Below are 24,213 nucleotides of genomic sequence, written 5' to 3'. Positions count from 1 at the left end.
TTTTGTTTCGCAGGCTGCGCCATTGACCCCCTCCCCCTCCCAAAAATGAGATTAAAAAAACCTTCTCAAAAAACTGTCCCTAAAAATTTTAGCGGCACAGGCTGCGCCGTGCCCCCACTCCTCCCGAAAATGAGGTAAAAAACACTCTGAAAAACTCTGAAAAACCCCGACCAACGGCCCAGGCTGCACCATGCCCCTGCCCCCTTTTAGTGGGCACTGTAGCAGTTAATTCAATTCTGTAAAAGCTCAGAAAATGAAATACTTGAGTACTCGATTCAAACGTTTCGAAATCTCGATTTGAAACATTTCGACATCTCCATTTGAAACATCTCGAGATCTCGATTTAAAACATTTCGAGATCCCGATTCAAAAGACCTTGAGAAGTCATTTGCTCGAGTAATCGATTCAAAAGATCTCGAGAAGTCAATCGCTCGAGTACTCGATTCGGAAGATCTCGAAAAGTCAATCGCTCGAGTACTCGATTCGGAAGATCTCGAAAAGTCAATCGCTCGAGTACTCGATTCGGAAGATCTCGATTATCAATCAATCGAGTAATCGACTTAAAAAGATCTCGATTATCAATCACTCGATTATCAGAAGTACTCGATTCTTGAGATCTCGATTATCAAAAGATCTCGATCCATCACTACCCCATTCCTCCGTTAAATACATGGAAACGATGGTATATTCGAGACTTCAACCTACCTAGTATTGAAATTATTCGTTCTCATAGCTAGAAAATATTCCAACCGCGTTGTGAATCTGTCCCTTGAGCCTCTTGAGCCAGAGCTAGAGTTCCTTAGCGAAAATGCTTAGGAATGACGTCAGTGGTATCACCGTCTGTCATATCAAAGAGGAGAAACTCTTAGTAAAAATCTCTCAACTGTTTTTTTCTCAGTCAGCCTAATGTAATACAAACTAAGCTGCGAATTTGGTTGTGTATTCAAAATTACGTAAAATGATATGAACCTTTTCTAAACCATTTTTTTTTGTCAAAAAAGCATTTTCTTCTAAAAAGTGTATGTGCAGTTTTTGACTGATTGCTGTCTTTCTGCCGAGTAAAAACTAAAAAACGCCGTTATGACTGCAATGTTTGTCAACAAACTTAACATGGGAATAGTTAACCGAGCTATCAATAATGTTCGTTTAATCTGTTCTGCTCATGGACTTGATTTACACCCTGGTAAAATTTTAAAACAACTACTTAAATGCAATGATTGAATAGTTTCATAGACAAAGATAGTTTTGTCATTTTTCTTAATTTTTGTTTTAATTATTTTTAGTGTATGAGTGTGGTAATAATTTCTTGCATAGTTTTTTGAAAGCAGAGAAAATTTTACTTTACATTTTGTATTTAGAAAAGGAAGAGCCTTCGTTGCATGGGAAAATGCAGAGGACGGCATTATACCCGAGTCATATTCCTACTACACTCATCCAGAAGATTCTCCTTACCCTGGGGTCGTCTGTAGTTTCAATAAGTGATCCATATCGTCATGGTGAGTATCATTATCCCCTTTAAATGAAGCTACTAAAAAAAAAAAAACGAATTTTGTGCATTTCTGCTATTTTTATAATGGCTTTCTGAATGTTCAATCAGGCAATTGATTTTTCAAATCACTTTCCTTGGGTTCGCAATTGGTAAATAAGCAAAACAAGGTGAGTATTAGGGTGTATGTATGTTTGAAACCAGTTGCAAAAGGTGATTAAAGTTAAAAAAATTTTTAATGAACAAAGCATTCAAGTTCAGTGGGGAACGAAAATCCAGCTTTAAGCATGTTAAAATAGCTAACAAAACTAAAGCTTGGATTTTGAAACACGGCTTTGGTCAAAATTGCACACCAATGATTTCATAAGAATTTATTCAGTTTGTAATTCTTTTTTCATCAAAAAGCCTTTTTGAGAAACGGATGATGAATAGAGAAAACTAAAAGGTTGGTTCATTTATTCAGAAAGTAAAAGTGCTGTCTTTTGTGTGTGTGCAGCATGCCTAGCAATCGATAAAATCTCCCTTACTGCTTGTTTTTTCATTTTATATCAATAAATTTTTCCCATGTAGGCAGCATCGCTTAATTTGCATGAATCTCCCACTATGGAATGCAGACTATTTATACATGGAAAGAGGCTTTGAAGATTATATTGGGCTTTGGCACTTCGTTTTTCAGAAATTAAGCCTTGCATATAAAGTCGAGTTTCATATTTTTTAGCATATCTTTTTAATTGTTTTTGAAAATGCTCACCATCAGTTATTTATTATTAAGTTTTATTTAAATAAATGAAATAAATTTTTTTTTTTTCTAGATATGGTAGCTGTATTAGGTGAAACTACCGGATATTTATCGGCTAAGAAAATCAGAGATATAATGCTTCAAGACGTTGAAGGTAGTGCCATTTTAAGGTTTGTTACTTGCTTATTTTCTGTTCAGAAAAAGTGCTTCCACCTTTCCTTTATTTTCAGTTCAATTTTATGCATGATTTATGTATTATAATTGTAACAAATGTGATTCACACATAAAAAACTCCTATTTTTTCCCATACTACAGTTAAAACTCACTATGACATACTTTCAACAGACTGACTTGAGAGATGGCTATAGCCAAGGGTTCGCTATATCTGATTTAAAAAAAAAAAGTCAGAATTTGCTAAGATACTTCCATAAGGAACTTCTTATTAACACAATGTTTCCATTAGTAATAAGGGATAGAGTGAAATGTGTCAATTATATTATACTGAATTATAAGGTAACTATAAAAGTTTATTAATTTGAAAAAAATTCTGTATAGCATTTAAGAAAAATGTTATTTTCCGTTGCAAGCTTTTGGATTTTATATGCGTTCACCAATTTTTTAGTCAACTACTGCAAACAAATACACAACATGCTGATCTATAGTTTCAGTTGTAAAGAAAAAAAAAGCTCAAAACATTGCCATTGACATTGATTTCTGACTTAGGAGCAGAAACTGAAGGTCTAGGACCAGTGGCGGCTCATGGGAGGGGCCAGAGGGGGCCCGGGCCCCCTCACTTTTTTTAGAAGACAGTAATTTATAACTTATTTATTTTCCTTTTTTTTTGTGCGTACGTGCTTGAAATTTCAAAACAAGAAAGGATTGTACCTTATTATCCTGCATATAATCCACAGATTATCTGTTAACCCATTAAGCGCCGCTATGTGAACCACATTGAAATTACTTAAGTTTTCATGTGTTTTGATATTCAATACACATCTCTAATCATATGTAGCTGAAATTTCGCAAAAATATTTATTAGGTTAGGAGATATGGTATGGTCCCAAAATGGGAGACTTGGCGTTTAATGGGGACAACATACATATCCCTTCCACTATGTGGATACTTGAATAATTTCTGGCTAAATCCAATTAGAAAGCCCTAAAATCGTTTTTATGTAATTAATATGGCTAGGTATTGGTACTTTATGTACATATTTTACATATTCAAGCTTTAAAATGTAAAACTTTTAAGTTTTCATGACACCCAAAGCTATACATTTTGGGCTCCCTTGCAACAAAAGCCGTGGAGGCCAGCCGTAGAGGCTAGCAGTGTATATTTTCAACATTAATAAGTATTAGTATGCTAGTTATTTCCAATTTCTTGAGCCGTTGGGGCCCTTAAGAACGTCTCCCCCCCCCTATGCCCTTACATCACTCTGCGTCTGGTTTTCATTCGTGTTGAATTCCTTTTTCTTATACATTTTTTGTACAAAACGGAATTTTTCCCACACATTTTACTACTTTTTAGCAAAAAGCCTTAGGATTTTCATACACAAAAAGAGAAGAGGTAGCTTTTTTCTATTAACCATGTAAAGGGATCGAGCAATGGTAAATGACAAGGACATGAAGCACTATATAAAATGTATCTTATAAAATGGAACTAAGATATTTTTGGGTTCCCTGATGGTCTAATTGTGTTATTATAGGCAAGGTTTTTTTTGCAGTTAACATTTCGGTTGCTTCACAACATGTTTGATGACATGATTTATTCATTATCATAATGTTTTTAGAGATAAATGTCTAGCATGCTTCGCATTGAGGAATTATCAAAGGTCATAGTTTCTCCGATTTCATCCAACAAATTACGATAAATGGTAAAAATATAAAGTGAGACAGTTATCGCATTATATCTGTGATCTAAACGATTTCGATTAAAGTTTTTTTTCTCAACTATCTGAAAAGAATTTGGCGATTCACAAACAAGTGATCCTGCACTCATCTTCTTGTTTTAAGCTAAAATATATTATTTTAATAGTGTTTGAAGCTCGTAGCAAAGTCAAAAATTCTTACTACATTTTTGATTTAAAAAAAAAGAAAAAAAAATAGTGAAGAAATTTCTCTATTGAAATTCAACCTCCCTAATTGAAGGGGGAGCGCCCTCAAAGGGGAGGGGAGCATGGAGCTGACTGAGCTATAAAATTATTTTATGGTGGGGGGAGGAATAGTTTTAAAGGAAATTTGAACTTATTTTACGGAAATCTCTTTCATGATCTGGAGAAATTCAGAGAGATGCGTCATCCTCCTTAGGGAGTATTGGCACCCCTGTTTCTCCAGAACTTTCTTCTAAACGAATGAAATGTTACTTCTTTTGATAAAAGCACCTGCTCTTGACCTTGAACAATAAAAGAGTGTTTACAATGAGAAACTACAAAGGGGGCTGTGGCTTCAACAGGAAAAAAAGGGAGAGTTCATTAATGCAAAATGGGTGAAGACGATTTCTACTGGGCATGACTTGCCCTGCTAATCAGAAGACGCCAAGTCTCCCATTTTGGGACTTCAGTAAATAAAGTCCCCTAAAACTACTTTAAATTATTTTTCTTGGGCCCTGTTTGTTGTGATTTGAAAAAAGGTCTATTGAACTTCATATTCCATGTTCCTAATTTCCTGCATTTGCATTTATTATTTTTAGGGAATTTTTTCCCCGTGTAATGCAAAAACAAGAATTTTTTGCAAAATTTAAAAAATTTTCAAGAAGGAATTTACATTCCAAACCTTTTTGAAAAAATTACTAGTGAAGTTTGGTTCTCTATCATTCATTTTAAAAAATTTCAAAATGATATCTTAATTACTTGATGAAGAAAAAAATCTTAATTGAAGGTTCCCAAAATGGGAGACTTGGCGCTTAATGGGTTAAAAAGTGTAAAATCAATGAGGTGTGGATTATATGTTGTCGCGGGTTATCTGAACATGTGTGTGTGTTTCTTTCCCTCAACACCAATGCATTGAACTTCAATATTTACAGCAGGATTTGCAGTGACCATTACCCTACCTGTATGCTGTTTATTTTACATAGCTTGACTGTTCTTAAGCGATTCAAGCTATGTAAAATAAACAACAGTAAAGGAAGAAGCCTTCATGTGCACAAGCTTAAACCGTTTGCTTCTTTCTTGACTCTTTGTCTTCAAGTAATTAGTTTACTATAACGACAATTTAGAGAAGCAATCATTATTTTTTAGATTATTTTCACATTAGTTTTGAATATACCTTAAGAGTTATTGCTTCTTCACATTTTTAATTTAGTTGCGAAAATAAATTTAATTTTATTAATTTAACAGCAACAACACAAAAAAAGTTTAAATATTAAAAAAATATTTTTTCAATTCGTTTTTTTCAAAAACCAAGGGAGGTGGGGGGAGTGGAGGCGAGTGCACCCATGATCTGGCTCCCTCACTTTTTCAAGGCACGAGCCGCCACTATCCAGAACTAAAATCTACTGTTTCTTCATCAATATCAGAAAATGAATATGCAGTCAAGTTTTTCTTGTCAAAGGCTTTTAAGAGGACTCATCAGACAGAAATTTTCTAGCTTTCGGAAGAGAGAGAGAAAGCTGTAGCGTTTTTCTTCCCCCTCTATGTGAAGCGGCTGAGAGGTTTTGGGGGACGTCTTCCCCTCTACACTGTCAACGCTCAAAATTTATTGGCCGGGGAAGAGGGTCAGTGTAGTATTTGATGACCACATACAATTTTTGCATTGACTCTTTTAGCACATTTTAGTTTTGACCCCAAATCTTCTACACAATCGGTGTTTTGTGCCTAACTTTCCTTTCCTTATGCACTGAAACTCGAAATTTTGTTAATTTTATATTCGTTATTTGTTTTCTAAATTTGATTTATTAAAATGCTTTCACATGGTTATCTCAAAATTCCTTTTTTGAAACCCTTCATATGCCAAAAATTTCCTTCCAAAAAAGTTTTAATTGCCATTTCTCCTCTGCAATTTTTGTAGTAGAACCAATTCTGGAGACATTGGCTTGTAGTCACCCTTTTTCTTGGAAATTTTAAGAATAGAGGATTGATGCGAGATATTAAGGGAGTCTCGGTATGAGTTGGCTCTGTAGTCTTTTTTATCTCAGTGTTTTACCCAGAGTTCAGATTCTTAGTGCTTTTCTTGGGAACACATTGCCTATTTTGAGAACAGGGGGTTCATTTTTCATCAATTTTCAATCAAAAAGCTTTTGAATGTGCTATTAGTTGAAGGTAAAATAAGAATTTTTAAGTTTGTAACCTAGAAAAAAAAATGACATTGCTGTCCATTTCAAACACCTTTCCAAAACATTTTTTACAATAACAAAATACCATCAAGCTATTGAGAAAAACTATGATGACTGACATGATTGAAAAATGAAAAATTGGTAGTCTGCTTATTCAGAAGCAGCTAACGATCCAGTTTAACAATGTCTAGTAATCAGTCAAAAAATGAATACTAGATCTTGTTGCATCAAAATAAGGATATAAATAAATTTAAAATCTAGCAAAATGTTAAAGAATAACTTGTTAATTGTTATGCAAAGTGGTTGCATAGTACATAGATAAATGTACATAATTGTAGAAATTACCTACTTTTTTTTTTCTTTAAAAACCTTGTTAACTCAATATCTCAATTTTTTTTCTCTTCCCGAGAGATCCGAGATGTTGAGGTTGTATTGTATATTGTTAGAATAGTAAAGAATATGAAAATAGTTTGACCCAAAGCAAAATTTTAAAACTTTTCATACTTCTTGAAATGCTCAAAACTTGAGTCCGAATAATTGGCTATTTTTCTCAAGAAAAAAAAAGAAAAATATTTTTAAACTAAATGCTGAAATGAGTCTGCAATGACTCATTTTCTTCTTCACAGGCTGAATGTTTTCAGCGATGCTTGAAATTTTGCACATTTATAATTTTAAAGTAAACAAAAATACACTGTATAAGTACATTTGTTACTAATTTTAGTTTATTTAAAATTAAATATTATACTTGTAGTTCTGAAATGATGGTTTAGAGATTCACATTCCGCTATACCTTTAGTTTTTCAGAAAGGATTGACTGATTTATTGCTAGTACTTTACACATTTGTTAAAATCATAAGTTGCTTTTTTTTTTTTTTTTTTTTTTTTTTTTTTTTTTTTTTTTTTTTTTTTTTTTTTTTTTTTTTTTTTTTTAGTGACCGACCAAGAATAAGCTCTGAAACCATTGATTTTCAATACTTGAAATCACTCCCAGCAGGAACATTTGGTCATGCATACATGAAATTTCTGAATGATAATGTAAGTTCAAATTGGTTTATCTTTATTTTTGATTGTTTGCTTTTATAAGTTCTTTTTCAGAATGGAATGTGTTAAATGTTTAAATGTTACTTTTGATTCAAATGTTCTTTGTAGGTATTGATACATTAATATAGAAAAGTTTATCTTTTTAAAAATTAGTGTTAATAGTGCATTGTTTTAAGTAATGTAATATTATAGTAGTTTTGTCTTGTACGCCTGTGAGGATACAAAGATTACATGACTAGAATTCTGTATGATAAAAATAATAAAATGATTTAGTTAAATATGATGTTCAAATATTTCTTTCTTGAAGGAGAAAAGGAAATTAAACTTCTCTAAACTTGGATATACTTTTTTACTACTGCTCTGTTTTTTGGTTAGTGCATCTTTTATAAAATTCAATGCCACAACAAAACATTTTGCAGAATAAGGTACCAAAAAATAAATTTTCAAGCTCAATTTATCCAACTCAGTCATTATATCTATACAAATAATAAATAACTCTGCTTATTTCTGTATTTAAAACATAGGCTATACATCAGTCGCTTTCATTAACAATATCTTTTTTTTTTGTGTATTTAAAATGTTTGCATTGAATTTTTCTGCATTCTATAGAAACTTTTTTTTATACTTCTCCGATCTTTGTTCATGGTGTAACTTATATTGTAAACATTTATAGTAAATATATGTAAAAATTGAAGCACTTTAGTTCAATTTAGTACATTCAAAACTGAACAGACATTGACAACTTTAACAATGGAATAAAAAAAAGTCTTAGTTTCTGAAAAAAGTATATATTAAAGCAGAAACTACTTATATTCAACACCAGATGATGAAAAAATGGAGGTATGTGATAAAAATAGAGAAAGGTGAATTTTTCTCATCTGGGATTGCATGAAGAAAATTTAAAATGTTAGTAAAAAACATGTGTACCTCAGGAAACAGTTGATTAAACACAACTGTAATTAAATAATTAATGGTTTAAAAAATAGTGCAGTAAATCAATGTCCAAATTTACTTCTTTTTTAAAAGTTAATTTCTTTCATTATTGTTATAATTATCCTACCTATTTTAATGCTCATTTACTGTACCTGAGGCAAATAAATATCCACAAGCTCTTATTTTTAATCTAAATATCCAGAGTATCCTGACTTCAGTGCAGTTGGTTATCATGCCTAGCTCCTATACCTCTTTGATATGAACTTAGTTATATCTCATTTGTGACTTCTGATATAGATTATCTGTTCATAATTATTAACATTATGTATGAAAAGCTCAATTAGCTAATATCAATTAACACAAATAGCAGACTGAATAGACATTGTAAATTAGTCAATTTCAAAAGTTCTCATTTCCTACACCTTTTAACTCCTGTTTTATGTTTGCTGTTTAAGCTTATGTTTTCATTCAAAGTTAATATTTTCCTTCTATACATTATTTGAATTACTTTAACATTGTAAATTCTGATAGTAGGATTGCTTTCATTATCTGAACAAAACAATGTTTTGGAATTCTCTTGAAGAAAGAAAGAAACTGTTCTGAGAAATAAGAGATGTAAATGCTGCAGATTATTCAGTGTTGTTTTAGCTTTTACCACATTTGATTTATATTTCTATGAAATTGTATGAAAATAACCTAATTAGTTTTAGATAGCTTTACGAAGCCAGCCATGCTTAAAGAACATGCCTGATTTGTTTATGATATCATTTGAAGTATATTTCTTGCAAATTAGGCAGTTTTTTTTGTACTTTTTATTTAATACTTCAAATTGTCCCTTTTTTGAACTAAATGTACATTTTATGTAAATTTGTTTGCACATTTGTTTTTAAATCACTAAATGCAGTAACTAATGATCTATTTTTACTTTCTTCTATATCCAAAATGTAAAGTGTCTTTCAATTGGAGTGGGTAGATGTTGACAGCCTTTTGTGGTGGCTTTGTTGTTTTGGTGATTTTTTTCTAATCTGCTGTTTATTTTTCAGTCACTCATGCCTAATCACCGTGACAAGTTTCATGATTGAGCAGCACATTAAGGGGAAACTAGGGAGGTTTGACTCATAGGGAGACATAACACATGAGTATCTTTTCCATGAAAAGGATATTTAGGGAAAATTTTAGTCATGTTATTGGCTGACCAGTCACACAACAGTATTTTGCAGGGAAATGCCATTTCAGAATTATCAGTGGTTTTTAAGAAATTCAGTGTTAAATGATACTGCACTGTAAAAGTGAAGTTTGAAGATTTTGTAATTTTTTAGATTTTAACTACCATTTTAGAGGGATTGAATTTTAAATGTATACATTTTTTAGCTACTTTTCTTGATATCTATTGATTACAGCAGTTTTATCTAACTTTAATCTAAGTTGCTAAAAATATTAGGAAAACAAAAGAAAGCTACCTAAGGAGCTTTGACCCAAGCTAACTAGGGAGACGTGACCTTGTTTAATTTGATGTTTTTTCAATGAATTTTTATTTTTGAATAGATAAAATATTGTAAGTTAGGATTTTATTAATGATTTTATTTTATTAAAAAAAATTTCACTCAAAAATCAGCCTTAATTTCCATTTTGCTCACCCCCGAATGAATGTTGAGTTTATTTTTCAACCCGACCACACTTGGATATATGCCTAGGAAAGTACAGACACCCGAAATATAAATTTTTATGATCCCCGAGTTAATTACAACAAGTTTTCTCATGACGTCTGTATGTACGTATGTATGTGCGTATGTGTATATGTATGTCGCATAACTCAAGAACGGAATGTCCTAGAAAGTTGAAATTTGGTACTTAGAGTCCTAGTGGGGTCTAGTTGTGAACCTTCCTTTTTGGTTGCATTCGGATGCTCCAACAGGGGGTGTACAGAGTCTTTTGCCCCTTTTTGGGGGGAAATCATTTTTATTTTCAATGTAAACTCAAGTGGTGTTATAATTTGGCAGACACTTGGCAATATATCACCAGTCTTTTGGTCGCCAACTTGGCGACAAATTCGATGATTTTTTTAAAAATTTATTTTATTTTTTTATTTTTAAATCTGGTTTTAATTTGGCCACTGTTGGTGATATTTAGAGAGTAAACTTTTGAATCACATTAAAACTGCCAATAATGAGAAAATGACATTGAATTAGAGTAAAAGGAAGTCATGTGATGCACACATCAGCTCGTTTATGCAATAACTCTAACATTGTGAATATGAAGGCCTGATTTTTTTTTTTAAATTAATTTCTGATACATAACATTTTGGCATAAAAATGTTTTTATTTGACAAATAACTAAAATACTAATAATCTTTGAGCCTAGTGGGTTATTAGTTAGTAAAATAACCAAAATAATGCTTTGGTCTGACCTGATAAAGTTTTGAATTCGACTTCTGCTTTCCTGCTGATATGGAGTAAGATTAATTTAAAAAAATGTACCCCTTCACCTAAAGAGTGAACATGATGTATATTCACTTCAAGTATCACTTATTTAAACAAAAAACATCATCAAACCTGCATTTTTGATTTCAATATCTATGAGTCATCTTACATTCAGGAGGGGGGTCATGTCTCCCTAAGTGTTGGGTCAAGTGTCCTTAGCTCTAAGGACACTTGACCCTGATGCAGACTTTAAGAATATAATTTTTTGTACCATTTCTACCTAAAATTATGCTATTATTTTCAGCCATAACAATGTGCTAAATGGCAAAGTATTTATGTATATTTTTTTGATATTGTTCTAACACTTCTACAAAAAAAAAAAAAAAAAAAAAAAAAAGAAAAAGAAAAGAAAGAAAAAACCAAAAATTTGGTCCAGTCTCCCTAGTTTTCCAAGCATTGTACTCCTTGAGTTCCTTTTACAGTAGATGTGGTAGCCCTTCACAGCCGCATATTAGACAACGCCATTCAACATGAGGTTCACCAGGTGACGATGAATCGATAAGAAGTTACTGTTTATTGTGGATTTTAGGCGGAGGATGTCAATGGTCTGTACTTTTTGAAAAAAGAGTTGATGAGGTCATCACCGTAAACAGTGAGCAATGAAGAACGATGACAACTAATTTCCTTTTGGCCCAAATTGAATGATTTGGACATAGACGACATGGTATTCCAATAGGTTGATGCTATGTCCCAATGAACAATTTGAGAGAATGGTTATCTTTGCAGAGGTGATGTTAATTGGTCCCAAATATTGTGCAGTTTGACCTAGCTATACGTTTTCTTGTGGGATTTCCTGAAGTCACTGGGCTATACAAATAAGCTGCAATCGACCAATGCCCTTAAAGCTCAAATAACAGAAGTTATCGCTCAATACCCGCTAGATCTATGCAGGATACTCATTGAAAATTGGACCACTCAGACCTGAGCCACCGTGAGAAGCTGGGGTAGACATTTTAACGATGTTATATGCCATACAAAAAGGTCTGCATGGGCCTTTTAATTAAAAAGAAATTTTTGTTAATACCTCACATACAACTTGTTTCATTCCATTTCAACATCTACCCACTCTTATTGAAAGATCCTTTTGAAGAAAGTATTGAAATTCGGGAAAAATTGAAGGATTTGCACCTTTTGAGGTGTGCTGAGTCCCTTTTGACCACACACATTTTTAGAAAATGTCTCTCTGTATATCTATGTTTGTTTGTCAAAAGTTGATAAGTCAAATTTGATATAGCAAAACATGATAAGTAGAGTTATCTTTTGGTGAAGAATTATATGAAAGTTTTCAATTATAGCATGTTTGGTAGTTCATATTTTTTCTGCTTAACTTGATCTTTCGACATATCAAATTCTGGATCAACTTTTGGCAAATAACCACAGATATGTGTGACCCGTTTTTGTAGCTGCTCTAGAGCAGCTCCAATTCCTCCAAGAGGGGTGAAACAATCGAATGTTTATTCCATTATGTGTGCCTGCTATAGTTCAAGAAGTAATGGGCAGAATCAAACAATATTTGGTCCATATGTTGACCTTAGAGGGTACAGGTGTTGATTTAATTTTGGTGCCAATAGCTTAGAAGGGAGTTGAGCAATGAAATGTTTTTTCTCATTAATTGCGACTGCTATATCTCAAGAAGAAATGAAGAGAATAAAACAAAAAGAGATGGACGTGTAGACCTTAGAGGGTTCTATTGCTGATTGGATTTTCACACCAATAGCTCAAAAGGGTGTTGTGCAATCAAATGTTCTTTCTTGTTTATTGTGAGTGCTATAGCTCAAAAAGTAATGCTACGTTTTAAATGGAATTTTGCACAAATGTAGGCCTACACGGAAATGGGCGCTGATTCAATTTTAGCAATAATCACTCCAAAGGGGCTGATATTTTCTCTCATTTGCTCGAATAAAAGTAACTTAATTAATACAGCAATGTGAAAGATAATTCATATTAAACTCTCGTCTGCACGAGAAAGCCCTTCATTCCATATAATTAAAGACAGATGATCAAAAAAATCTCAATGATTTAAAATTTTATCAGTTGCCATCTTCTAATTGTTCACAAATGAAATGCTTATAATTCAAATAAGCAAAACGTTTGAAATGAACTTTTAATTTTTGCTCTTTGCAATTAATAAAACAATATGAAAGATAATTCATATTAAAATGTCATCTGCTCGTGAAAGCCTTTTGCAAGATTTAATTAAAGACAAATGAGCTTTTGCCAGGACATTATGATGATTGGGAAATCGGCCCAGTCATCAAATTTTTGTGCAAGAAATTTCATTTTAATAACCCTGTTATTTTATGGTAGCATGATGCAAGTAGATATTTCCCTACTCTTTGTTTTTTGCATGCAAAAGAAAAATATGCCCCCCACTGGCATTAGTGCCAGAAATTTAAGTCTAATGAATTAAGATTGCCAATTTCCTAATTATTGGAATCCTCTCGCTTTTGCAAGTAGCAGAATTTTGTAGTAGCGATTATATAATAGATTCAAAAATTCATGAAATAGTTATAGAAGAAAGTTTGCTATGGCCACAACATACTAGTTTAAATTGGTTTGTTGCAGAAGTTGTTTTGTTAAGTGTGGTATAATAAAGCAATGTTGCGTTAATTAAAAACCTATTAGCATTTTTACTATAATGCTGGTTTTTTTGCACTACTTCATTTGCCATGTATATTGTTGCAAATTTTGCAAATAAGTTAAACAGCAAAACTATGAATTGTGTAACTAACTATTTATTTTTGTTTGATTGAGACTGCATGCATTGTTTTTTTCAATAGAAAGTTACTCCTGATACAAGGCAACCTGTACATTTTGTTGACGATGTTGATTTAGCCTACATTATTCAGCGCTATAGAGAAGTTCATGACTTTGTTCATACATTACTCTGTATGCCAACAAATATACTTGGTGAAGTTGCAGTGAAATGGGTTGAAGCGATTCAGACTGGTCTTCCAATGTGTGCTGCAGGAGCTCTTTTTGGTCCTCTTCAATTGCGGCCAAAGTATATGTACCTTTGTGTTCGTCTAATTTATTGAAATATTTATTAAGCATAAATGAATCTTTTTTTTTATCCTTTTAGAGCAACATAAAAGGTAAAACTGTTTATGTAAAATTTCAGTTTATCAGGATTCATGAAACAGGTTTAGGGTAACAGCACCAGTAAGAGATATGCTTAAGACATCGCTCTCCGGTTAACTTAATTTTCTGAGACTTTTAATGCATTTAGACTTTTTAAATTTTTTCTGTCATGCAACTACATCTTATCTAATGTTTGGCTGCTTCTGAATCATCTGAAGTAGTTAATTCTATTTTTATTTGCTCAAATTCTAAAAAAGATCCGATCCCCAGTTACAGACACCAATAAATCTGATGATAGCAAGTAATAGATAGGATGAGGAAAGGATAATAGATCCATTCGTTTTATCGACTGGAATGAACACTGACTTGTGGGACATGGTACTGAGCTCTCACCTGGAATATTTGGTAAGACCTTTGAACTTCTGCTGGTGGTACGGTGGAGGACTATTATTGATAGCCATTAGCTTCTAATAGTCGAGATGAAACCCCAGTGTATAGTTTTCAGTCCTAGTTCCAGGAAATCTGTGTTCATTTTTTGAATACGGTGTGTTTAGCCCTATGTATTACTGAATGCTAGCGTTTTCGGAACTGAACATCCTCACTTTAGTTTTTAGTTTAAAGTTTTGGGTCTGTTGACCTTAGGATGAAGGTTCCACTGCTAAGGAGTTCTGGCTTCATCAACTTGGTCTTATTATTAGTTTTAGTATTCTTATTTGTTTAATTTTGTAAATCCCTTATGTGTTTACTGGTTGCATTTTGTAATATTTACCTGGCTGTTTGTTTGACTGCTTTGTGCAACATTGGGCTTGTGACTTACTCCATTTTATTTAATTTTATTCTTTTCTGATTTTCTTTTATTTAGTTATATATATATATATATATATATATATATATATATATATATATATATATATATATATATATATATATATATATATAATAGCTAAAATGATGTAGGGGCGCTAATATCAAAAACTGAAAATAGCACCTGAGAAAAAAAAGCTCAGTGCTTTCTTGTACTTATGATGTTTTGTCAATGCATACTGGTCCTCAACATTGACAAATTAAAGGAAATAATAATGAATTCGATATCATGGGTTACAACAGATGAGGGCAACTTCAAGGGTACCACAAAGGATATTTTGAGGGTCAACCTCCCAGAACCCTTGACTTAAATACGTATTGCCCATCCTAGTATAAAAGTTTAGACCTACATAAGGACCGCAATGGTAAAACCTCATCACCCAGAGGTTAAACTTAGGTTGTACTAATGACTGGCACAAAATTGAAAATCATCGGAATCTTCTCAAAACTTAAAAAGTTGCACTCATAAAAGTGTATTTAGATTCAGAAAAAAAAAACTTTTTAAAATAAGGATCAAAGTACAAAAAGAAGTATGTTTAAATCTGAAATATTTTTTTATAAGATACTTCTTTATTAGTGCAAGGCACCTTGTGTAATTGACTGTACCTTGTCAACCTTGACATGCATTGTATAAGTAACTGTAAACATCTTGTATAATAACACCTTGTATAATTGCACCTTGTATAATAGACTGTAAAAAAATGATAACAATGTTCAATATTAAAGTTTTAATTTAATTTCTAGACAAAGAAAACTCTATGTAGAAACATACCTTCCTTGGGCACTGGAATGCGGACATAAAGCCAAGTTTCTGATGAATGTTTATTTTGAAAAGAGATGGGAACAAAATATAACCACTTTAAGAACTGAATTAAATATTCCTGAGCCCCCTCTCTGAAACGCCACTCTCATTAGGATCTAGGTGAATATTGAGTCGTAAATAAATTATGTTTTAATTTTTGTGCTTTATTGTGTAAACGTGTGATTGTTTTTTCTTTTAGCAATTAATAATGAAACTATTTTTTGCCAATTGTGTTTTGAAGTTCAAATTTTGCTGAACTAGCTTTACATCAGTTTAAATTTTGATATAGTTTTTTAAAATATAATTGAAGTTATTTGTTGTTGTGGGACATAGTTTTAAGGGTTTGTTTTGTACTTTTTGGCAGTGGTGCATTGAAAGAAAATTTTGAAGTTTCAGTTTAGTTTTCCATTTTCACTAGCACAAAAACATTGTTGTTGCTCATAAGATTTAACTTGACTGAAAATTAGTTTTTCAGTTAGTTTATATTAGTGTTAGTAAAGAAAGCAAAAGCTACACAGAAAGCACTGTTAGTTTCTGATTTCCTTAATACCACAAATCTACTCAGCTTTCTATTGTGTTTGATTTCAAGATTAAGATGTCATAACCATGTGCTCAAAATCATTTCACCTGAATAAATAACATTAACAATTGAGAGAGAAAGCAAAGGAAAATAGATGAAAATATTTATATTAAAAAGCAATCTCATTAGATTTTTGATTCTTTTGAAACAGCAGGTTATGTTTATTGAATGAGAAAGAATTAAAGAAGTTTTAATTTTAAAGAAATAAATTTAAGCTTTTTAGACATCTTCACCTCATAGTAATAGTAAGATATCTAACATGGGTAAGACATTTGCTGATATTCTACTGTTGCCCTGAGGCAACAATAATTTTTTTTTTTATGTAGTGGAAACAATGTCCTGTTAACGTGTTTGCTAATTTGCATTTGATTGTAAATTGTTATCTTAACTAAAATAACTCATCCTAGTAGCAGAAATGTTTTTAGTATTCTGAAAAGTAGTTTAAAAATCCAAAAATAGCTTGCATGCAGATATATTTTTAGTTTCTTCATTCTGGTTCAAAAACAGTGTAGACTTTTCAAGAATCTGCTATGCCTGTAGAGTGTCGTGGTATTTCTGCTACTTTGATTAGTATATCTAACGTCTTATGACTTTCATTTATTGGGTTTATTCACTTAAGTAGATTGATAAAAAGTTCTTATGGTGTTTATTTTAGTAATTTTTTTTTAAAGTAAAAGTGAGATATATTTTTAAATATTTTAATGGGAATGAATTGTTATAAAAATCTACAAAAGATGTGATCGCGTCTTACAATATATATTCATTGCATCTAAATTTTTAGCATATTTAAATAACAAAAAATAGCACCATTATTAATACAAACAAATGCCTCAAGTGGCAATTTCACCAATTTAGCACAGCAGTTACATTAATAGCATCAAATTTCCACTTTTGAGTCTTTTTGCTTCGCTCACATGTGTCCATAAAAATTTCTTGAGTAATAATGTCACAATCTAAACAATTATCTGTAATTAAATGAACCAAGTTTTGCTGTACCTGGAAGAAAATAGTTAAAAATTAATCCTTCTCATTAATTTTATTGCATAACATTTGGTACAAGAATTAATTATGAAGATCATTGTTTGACTGAAATTAATTTTAACAATTGGCCTTTTTCTGATCTTGGAGTTAATTTTTAACCATAATTTAGGATTTATGTTAAGTTCAATTTGAATTTCATCAGTTGTTTCTTAAACAAATTTAAATAGTATTATATCATTAGAAATATTCAGTGTTTGATGTAGAATGTTAATAGATTATAATTTTTAATTTGATTAAGTAACCAATTGAAATTATTGGACTTCATGAAAAATTAATAATTTTAAACATTTTCCAATTCTGATTGAAGCTATACAACTTACCATACTTAAAATAATCCATAATACAGAACAGTCACAATTTTTCTTTAACTTGTCTTAGAATGTTGTCTAAGAATTTTCTGAAAAATTTCTTCAGCTCTTTCATGGCTGGGAGAAAAAATATATCATGACAATGTGCTTGTGTCATCACTACTTTTCAGTGTCACTGTCATTTTACTCACTTTAACTGAATTATCTGCACTTTATACTTGTTTAGTAGGAGAAATGCCTATGAATGATTACATACTGTTCAAATTTCTTGGAATTTAATCCCTGTAGCACTAAACTACTCAAAAAAAAAAAAAAAAAAAATCAGACAAAAATAATTTTATAAACCATTATAGTATTAAGACCATATATCCAACTCTTTATAACATAGAATTCGGATTCAATGATCAGGGACTCGTGAAAAGTGACCTTATATGCAGGAGGACCTTATGTCAAGGTCAGACTGTGTGTATATACCATAGTACCCCACATTATCCAGCATGCCGCAAAATTTGGGGGTCACCAGATTTTCAATAACACTTGCCTGCTCCTTTTCAGAATGCCGAGAAAAATCGCGGTCAGGAAAAAAAATTGATGCTATAAAAAATATGTTCAGCTTAAAAATGAATTAAAGTTCTATACATATCTCCTTAGTATTAATAAACAGTTTAATTTGTAAAATTATTTAACAACAATGTCATTTGTTATATTAACAAGAAACGCATCATTTAATAACGAATAATTTTATAAGACTAAATTAAAACTAAGTAAGCAAACATTTAAGCAGTAAGTTACCGCCGCTAAACCAATGCTAAAGAATTCGGCGCAACTAATTCAATAAATAAAAATTAATCTTACCTCTCTGAAAGGAATCTAAAATAATTTATTTAAAAAATTATGAACAAATTGCATGCATAATAACAATGATTGCTTCTGAGTTGATTACTATATAGGAATATAATCAAATCAATTAATAATGACCTACTATAAGTAACAAGCACATATTATATGCAATACACATTTTTTTTTAAAAAGAAAGTTACTTTCGGGATTTTTCCCCCCTTACAGTGGTTTGCTTTTTGATTGGAACTGATTGGGGAAATTTACTTTTGTTTTGTTGAAAAATAAACCTTGAATTATCCGGCATGCCGGAAAATTAGAATTTTCTGGCATGCTGGTCAAGCTTGCTTTTTTTCCGGCATGCCAGATAATGCAGGGTAATACAGTATATATATACTATATGACCAAAAGTATTGGGGCACTTTTAAAAATTCACATTTTTAAGGATCTCTCAAGAAATAAGAGACCAATTGCTTTGTAACTTTTGTCACATAAAAGATACGCTCCAGCTGTCATTTTCCAATAAAAGTTATATCACCTTTGCATTTCGGGGATCAGTAACAAATAGAGGAAAACAAAAATGTTTTTCAATCATCATTCATCCTAAATAGCTGAGAATAAGGTTTAAATTTTAGGAATTAGTTAGCTTACTATGTACAATTATTGCACATACTTTCGAGGAAGTATCATTGATATTTACGAAGGTATAAACATTGTAGTAGATAAGTAAAAATTAACAAACATGCTTGAAATGATGTGGGGTTTTATTGTCGCCACGAAAAAAAAATCACAGGATTTTAATGCAGGATAACGACACACTCGGTACTGCTAAATTTGCAAAAGATCTCTTCCTCACTTCCCTTCATGATGACTGCATGCCAAGCTAGCTCTTACATCATACTCTTGCCCGGACTGATCTCCAAATCTTACTCTATGTGATTATTGGCTCTTGGGAAACCTGAAGTTAACTGTGATCAACAGACATTAGTAGGGATGTTAAAAGATAAAATCCAACTGTAATGTCTTAACATATATTTTTTTTCCTTTTACATGAAAACCCTATGTTATTTCAAGCATTTGTTTCAATTTTATCCTATCTACACATTATAAGCTCCCGATTTTCTGTGAGCGTATTATCTGCGAGTTATTTAACAATCAGGAACAGCAAAAAGCAAATACCAATGACTGTCTCTTTGCAAAAAATTGTAAATTAACTCAGTTGTTTTTGTTTTATTTATTTATTGCACTTCATTGTACATACACTTTTTCTTTATTGATATTAAGTTCTGTTGTGCAAAAATACAAAACATTTTTACCGTGCTTTACAAATTTTCACTATTTGAAGACAGTATTATGCATCAATATATACACAGTTAAGTTTTTGAGAACAGACAACTTTTACCATATTTGTCCCTCATTTTAGCCTTTTTGAGGTTTATTCGCAATTTTTATTATTCACGGCATTTGAACCATCCAATTCCACTGATAATCAGGAGTTTACTGTACATTATTCCGTGCATTATTAATTTTTTAAATGTATACTCAGTTTCTTATCACCCGGTATATATATGCACAGTATAATTTTATTGTAAAATTGCAAAAGTAACTGAGAATTACCAGATCATATTTCCATAGCTGGTTGCCTTGCATTCCATGGCAATTCCATAATACTACTGGAGCATGCTTTACTGAACTAGAAACATCAAAACATAAACCTCTCTTCATAGGACGGATATCTTTGTGCCAAGTTAGAACAAATTGCTACAATGAAATGAAAAACATTTACTATTGTAGAATTTTCTCTTAAGATTAGAAAATATCCCTGAAAACAAAAACGTTTCATATTTTTCATTTCTACTATGTAGAAATACGTAGGAAAAAACACCATTGATCTTATAAGTGATTAAATTTTCATTGGAGGCAACTTTGGCCATGCCTTATAAAACTTCTGGGTCAAAGAATCGAGTTTTCTTTTGCTTTAATATCCAATTCCAGATTTAAACTGGATGGATATGTGTATGGCCGAAATTATATTGACTGAATGATGTTAATGCAACCTTTTTTTAGAAACACAAGAGTAGAAATATCTTTTCTTCTCGTTTGTATTGTCCTTATAATAGTAAAATAAAACCTGCATATATTAGTTTTCAAATTAAATGATTTGTTATCATTACCGTTTAAAAAGTTTTTGTGCAAGCTGCAGTCTCTTAATGTCATAACAAGCTGTTTGGTATCTGCTTGTTAGTTCTCTTTTAGCTCTGCCAATTGGGAGTTTTACGCTTATTTGCATGCAATTGTTTGGAAAATTTTCATGAACAGTAACAGACATTATTTTGAATACATTCAATTACACTAAAATTTGATACAAAAAATAAATCTTCAGTTTTTTTAGAAAGCTCAATGCTGATCTCAACAACACAAGTCACCTTGACATATATGCATCTGGACAGCTTGACAAATTTGCTCCATGTAAATTTGGGATCATGACTTGACTTCATCACAAGACATTGGGCAGACTGAAACAGTGAGATGAAAGGGATGTTTTTTTCCAATGCTGTGCTATGAGGCAATTAATCTCTCTCCCCCCCCCAAAAAAAAACATTTTAATGTAGTGTTTTTAATTTTCTGTGTCTTTCTATTTTTCATCAAAGTTTCAAATTGTTCAAATGTTCATAAAATGCTCAGTATTCAAGTTAAAAATAATTTTACAGTAAAAACCTGTTGATCTGGCCACTCTTCTTCAGTTGCCAGTTTCACCTTTTATGCTGGATTCTTTTAAAGATTTTAGAAAACATATTTTTCCTTTTCATCCAAAAAAAATTTTTGGGGACCTGTAAACCTTTATAAAGTGGAGCCCCACGTAGCGGTTTTTCCAAATCGTTTTAAAAATTCAATTATTTCTGTGTATTGAGCATCAGCCAAAAAAAAAATCTTGTGTTGACAAAATGAAATTTATTACCTCAATTGAAATGCACCGTAAATTTTGTGGTTGAGCTTCAGTACAGCCTTTCAGGGGTCGGCAAACTTTGTCAAAAAAAAAATAAATAAATAAATAAAAAGTGCCATGTTTGAGGCCATCTGGTTCCCAGCATTGATGCTTAACCATGGTTTTTGTAAGTAATTTGTGTAATAATATATATAAATTATTCAATACCCTCATTAGTTGCATGGCTCACGCTCTACGCTGGCAAAAATTGGCAGTTTTTGTATCAAAAAATGCTAAAAAAGTGCAGTTTTCATAAGCCTGCATTTCAAACTAGAGTATGTATTTTCACAAACAAGTGACAGAACTATGGGCAAATTCTTTTCAAGAACACAATACGCATTTCGAAACAAATGTACTTTTCAGTTTTCAATTCAATCAACATATCCGGGTTTAAACTTTCGCTCAGGGTTGGCACTATGGTGATTATTGAGATTTAATTTGAAAGGGGTATAACAGAATGCACAAGGTTCATGCAAATTTGTATTTTTCACATTATATTTCATTTCAAAAGTAGTTGTATAAGTATTTGATAAGACTTATTTTATACAATTTGTACCAGAAATCGCTCATCATTTCGAATATCGTTCATAATTTTATGATCAAAAAAAAGAGTATAGACTTTTAAAAGAGTTATAAACTTGCAAGTAGACTGATTATGCTTACTCGCATACTTTATAACATTATAACTGGAAGCAAAGTAAAAAAAAGGTTATTATAGTGGTAAAAACAAGAAATTTGTAATGCTTTTTTGAAGGTGTTTTAGGTATATTTTTAAATATTTTAGTTAAGATAGCTTTTTGCATTTGATAATGACTTATTTTTTTCCATTTTAGGCTGTAGTGACAAAAACTGTTTTCTCTGCACTTAACTACCATGATAGCAAACAATTACTAAGTCATATTTTATTACTTATGATAAAAGCAATAATTGACACTATAAAACAAGGGTATGGTTGCCTAACTAACTAGTGGGACAGTAAAAAAATGCAAGACAAAGTATATACCTAGAGTACAACTAACTGGATGCGTCGTTAACTCCTGTGCAGTTTCCTCATCTTGATGAGCATTTTATGAACCTGCAAGACCATTGCCCATAGTTCTGTTACTTGTTTGGGAAAAAACATACACTCTAGTTTGAAATGCAGGTGTCAAGTTCTATACTGACCCTCTGCACTGAGATACAGGCCTCTAAAAGTACACTTTATCATATTTTGATGACAAAACTGCTATTTTTTGCAGCAGTGAGCCTTAACCATGTATTTAATGAGCCTACTTAATAATTTATATATATTATTACACAAATTGCACCCAGAAACTATGGTTGGACCTCAGTGCTTGGAACCAAGAGACCTCAAACATGACATTTTCACTTACTTCTGCACAGTTTCGCCATCCCTGCCAGATTCCACTGAAGGTCAGCCATAAAATTTACAATATATTTCATTTGATGACCTAAATATCATGTTGTAATCACAAAGATTACTTTTGCTGATGCTCAATGTGCGGAGATAATTAAATATTAAAAAATGTCGGTTTGAGAAAAACCTTAAGTCAGGACCGACTTTCGGTATTTTTGTGGGTCACAAAAATTTTTTTGGAAGAAAAGAAAAAAAATCTTTTAAAGTCATCCAAAGAAACCACTGTAAAATTTTTAGCGAAATCAAAAATGGCATGTATGTATATTTTAAAAACTAATTTCCCTTCACCTTCCCACAGCAGTATAAGAAAGAGACCTTTGGTCCATACTGACAACTAGGGAACTTTTTGTAACCAAGATTGAAATTCAGCTCTCACCAGCTTGTTAGTTTTAAATTATCTGTTTGTCTACTGCTACTACAGTACATTTCAAAATACATTAAGATTTGGTAACTTTGAGACACTTTTCAAAGTTTTACTCTTTTCCCACCTTTATTTTCAAAAAAAAAGAGGCTTAAAATGCGTTAATATGTCAGATGAATATTCCTCTTACTAGATATGGCAAAAGAATAACTCTAGTTGCTATGGTATTTGATGAAAATAATAATAATAATTTGTCCCAATCTTACCCCATTGATTGGGGTAATGTTGGAACAGTGCTTTATCCCTATCAAAAACAGTAGGAAACTTGATTTTGTACCCAATGTTACTCTACTATTCTCATATAGGTGCATTATCTACATTAGAAACAACAAGGGAAATGAGTTTATATCAATCCTGGAATATTATATTTAGCATGTCATTAAGAACAATACATTCTACTTAATTGGTAAAACTCAAGATTACAGATGTTATTTCAAACTGCTTTTAAATGTTACTAAACAAACAGATAGTGAAACAAATATTATATAAACATTTTGTATAGTTAGGTTTTTGTCAACCAAAGCCAAAAGATAGCTGTAAACTTGCTTCTTAACATTGAAAATTTCTCATTCCCAAAGTTACTCCGTAAAAAGATGAAAATTTGTAATGTAGAGGTTATAAAACATAGAATTATAATAACTATACTATAATAAAGCTGCATACTGTTCCATAACCTAACCTATATCTTGCTTTCCTTTTCAGACGTGGGCTATTGAGATTAGATGTTCCTTTCTTTGGAGTATGTTATGATCTTAAAGGCAACATGCTCCAATCCATATGTACAAATAATAATGTAAAAACGAGTAGTATATTTTCGTTTTTGCAGAATGTGGATGGATACCCGACACAAGGATCTGTAGCACAGGAGTTGATGCAAAGAGCTGCAAATGTTGTTATTAAAGATGATACAGCAATAAAAAACTTGCCA

The 24,213-nt window shown here is 31.6% G+C and overlaps 2 protein-coding genes across 3 annotated transcripts in view; one reads left to right on the top strand and one right to left on the bottom strand.

Annotated features, from left to right (window-relative positions):
* Nucleotides 1–907: 907 nt before the first annotated feature.
* Nucleotides 908–24,213, top strand: LOC129231345 (ubiquinone biosynthesis protein COQ4 homolog, mitochondrial-like). 2 transcript variants are annotated; one of them, XM_054865638.1, is made up of 7 exons: nt 908–1,183; nt 1,359–1,496; nt 2,299–2,395; nt 7,427–7,529; nt 13,729–13,952; nt 15,638–15,815; nt 24,112–24,213. In XM_054865638.1, the coding sequence occupies exons 1-6, from the start codon at nt 1,081–1,083 to the stop codon at nt 15,789–15,791; spliced, it is 819 nt and encodes a 272-aa protein (XP_054721613.1). In that variant the 5' UTR covers nt 908–1,080; the 3' UTR covers nt 15,792–15,815; nt 24,112–24,213. The 2 variants fall into 2 exon arrangements, with proteins under 2 accessions (XP_054721613.1, XP_054721612.1); XM_054865637.1 differs by having other exon boundaries at nt 23,988–24,210.
* Nucleotides 17,100–24,213, bottom strand: part of LOC129231344 (putative polypeptide N-acetylgalactosaminyltransferase 10) — a 53,286-nt gene continuing 46,172 nt past the window's right edge. The window contains exons 9-10 of the mRNA XM_054865635.1: nt 20,079–20,222; nt 17,100–17,271 (exon numbers count right to left, since the gene is read on the bottom strand). Of these exons, the coding sequence (XP_054721610.1) occupies nt 17,119–17,271; nt 20,079–20,222 (297 nt within the window). The 3' untranslated portion in view covers nt 17,100–17,118. The remainder of the gene's footprint in view (nt 17,272–20,078; nt 20,223–24,213) is intronic.

The sequence above is a fragment of the Uloborus diversus genome, chromosome 10 (genome assembly GCF_026930045.1).
Source record: "Uloborus diversus isolate 005 chromosome 10, Udiv.v.3.1, whole genome shotgun sequence".
In the NCBI taxonomy this organism is placed as follows: domain Eukaryota; kingdom Metazoa; phylum Arthropoda; class Arachnida; order Araneae; family Uloboridae; genus Uloborus; species Uloborus diversus.
The sequence above is the reverse complement of the archived record's forward strand: the minus strand, read 5'-3'. Positions and strand labels throughout refer to the sequence as shown.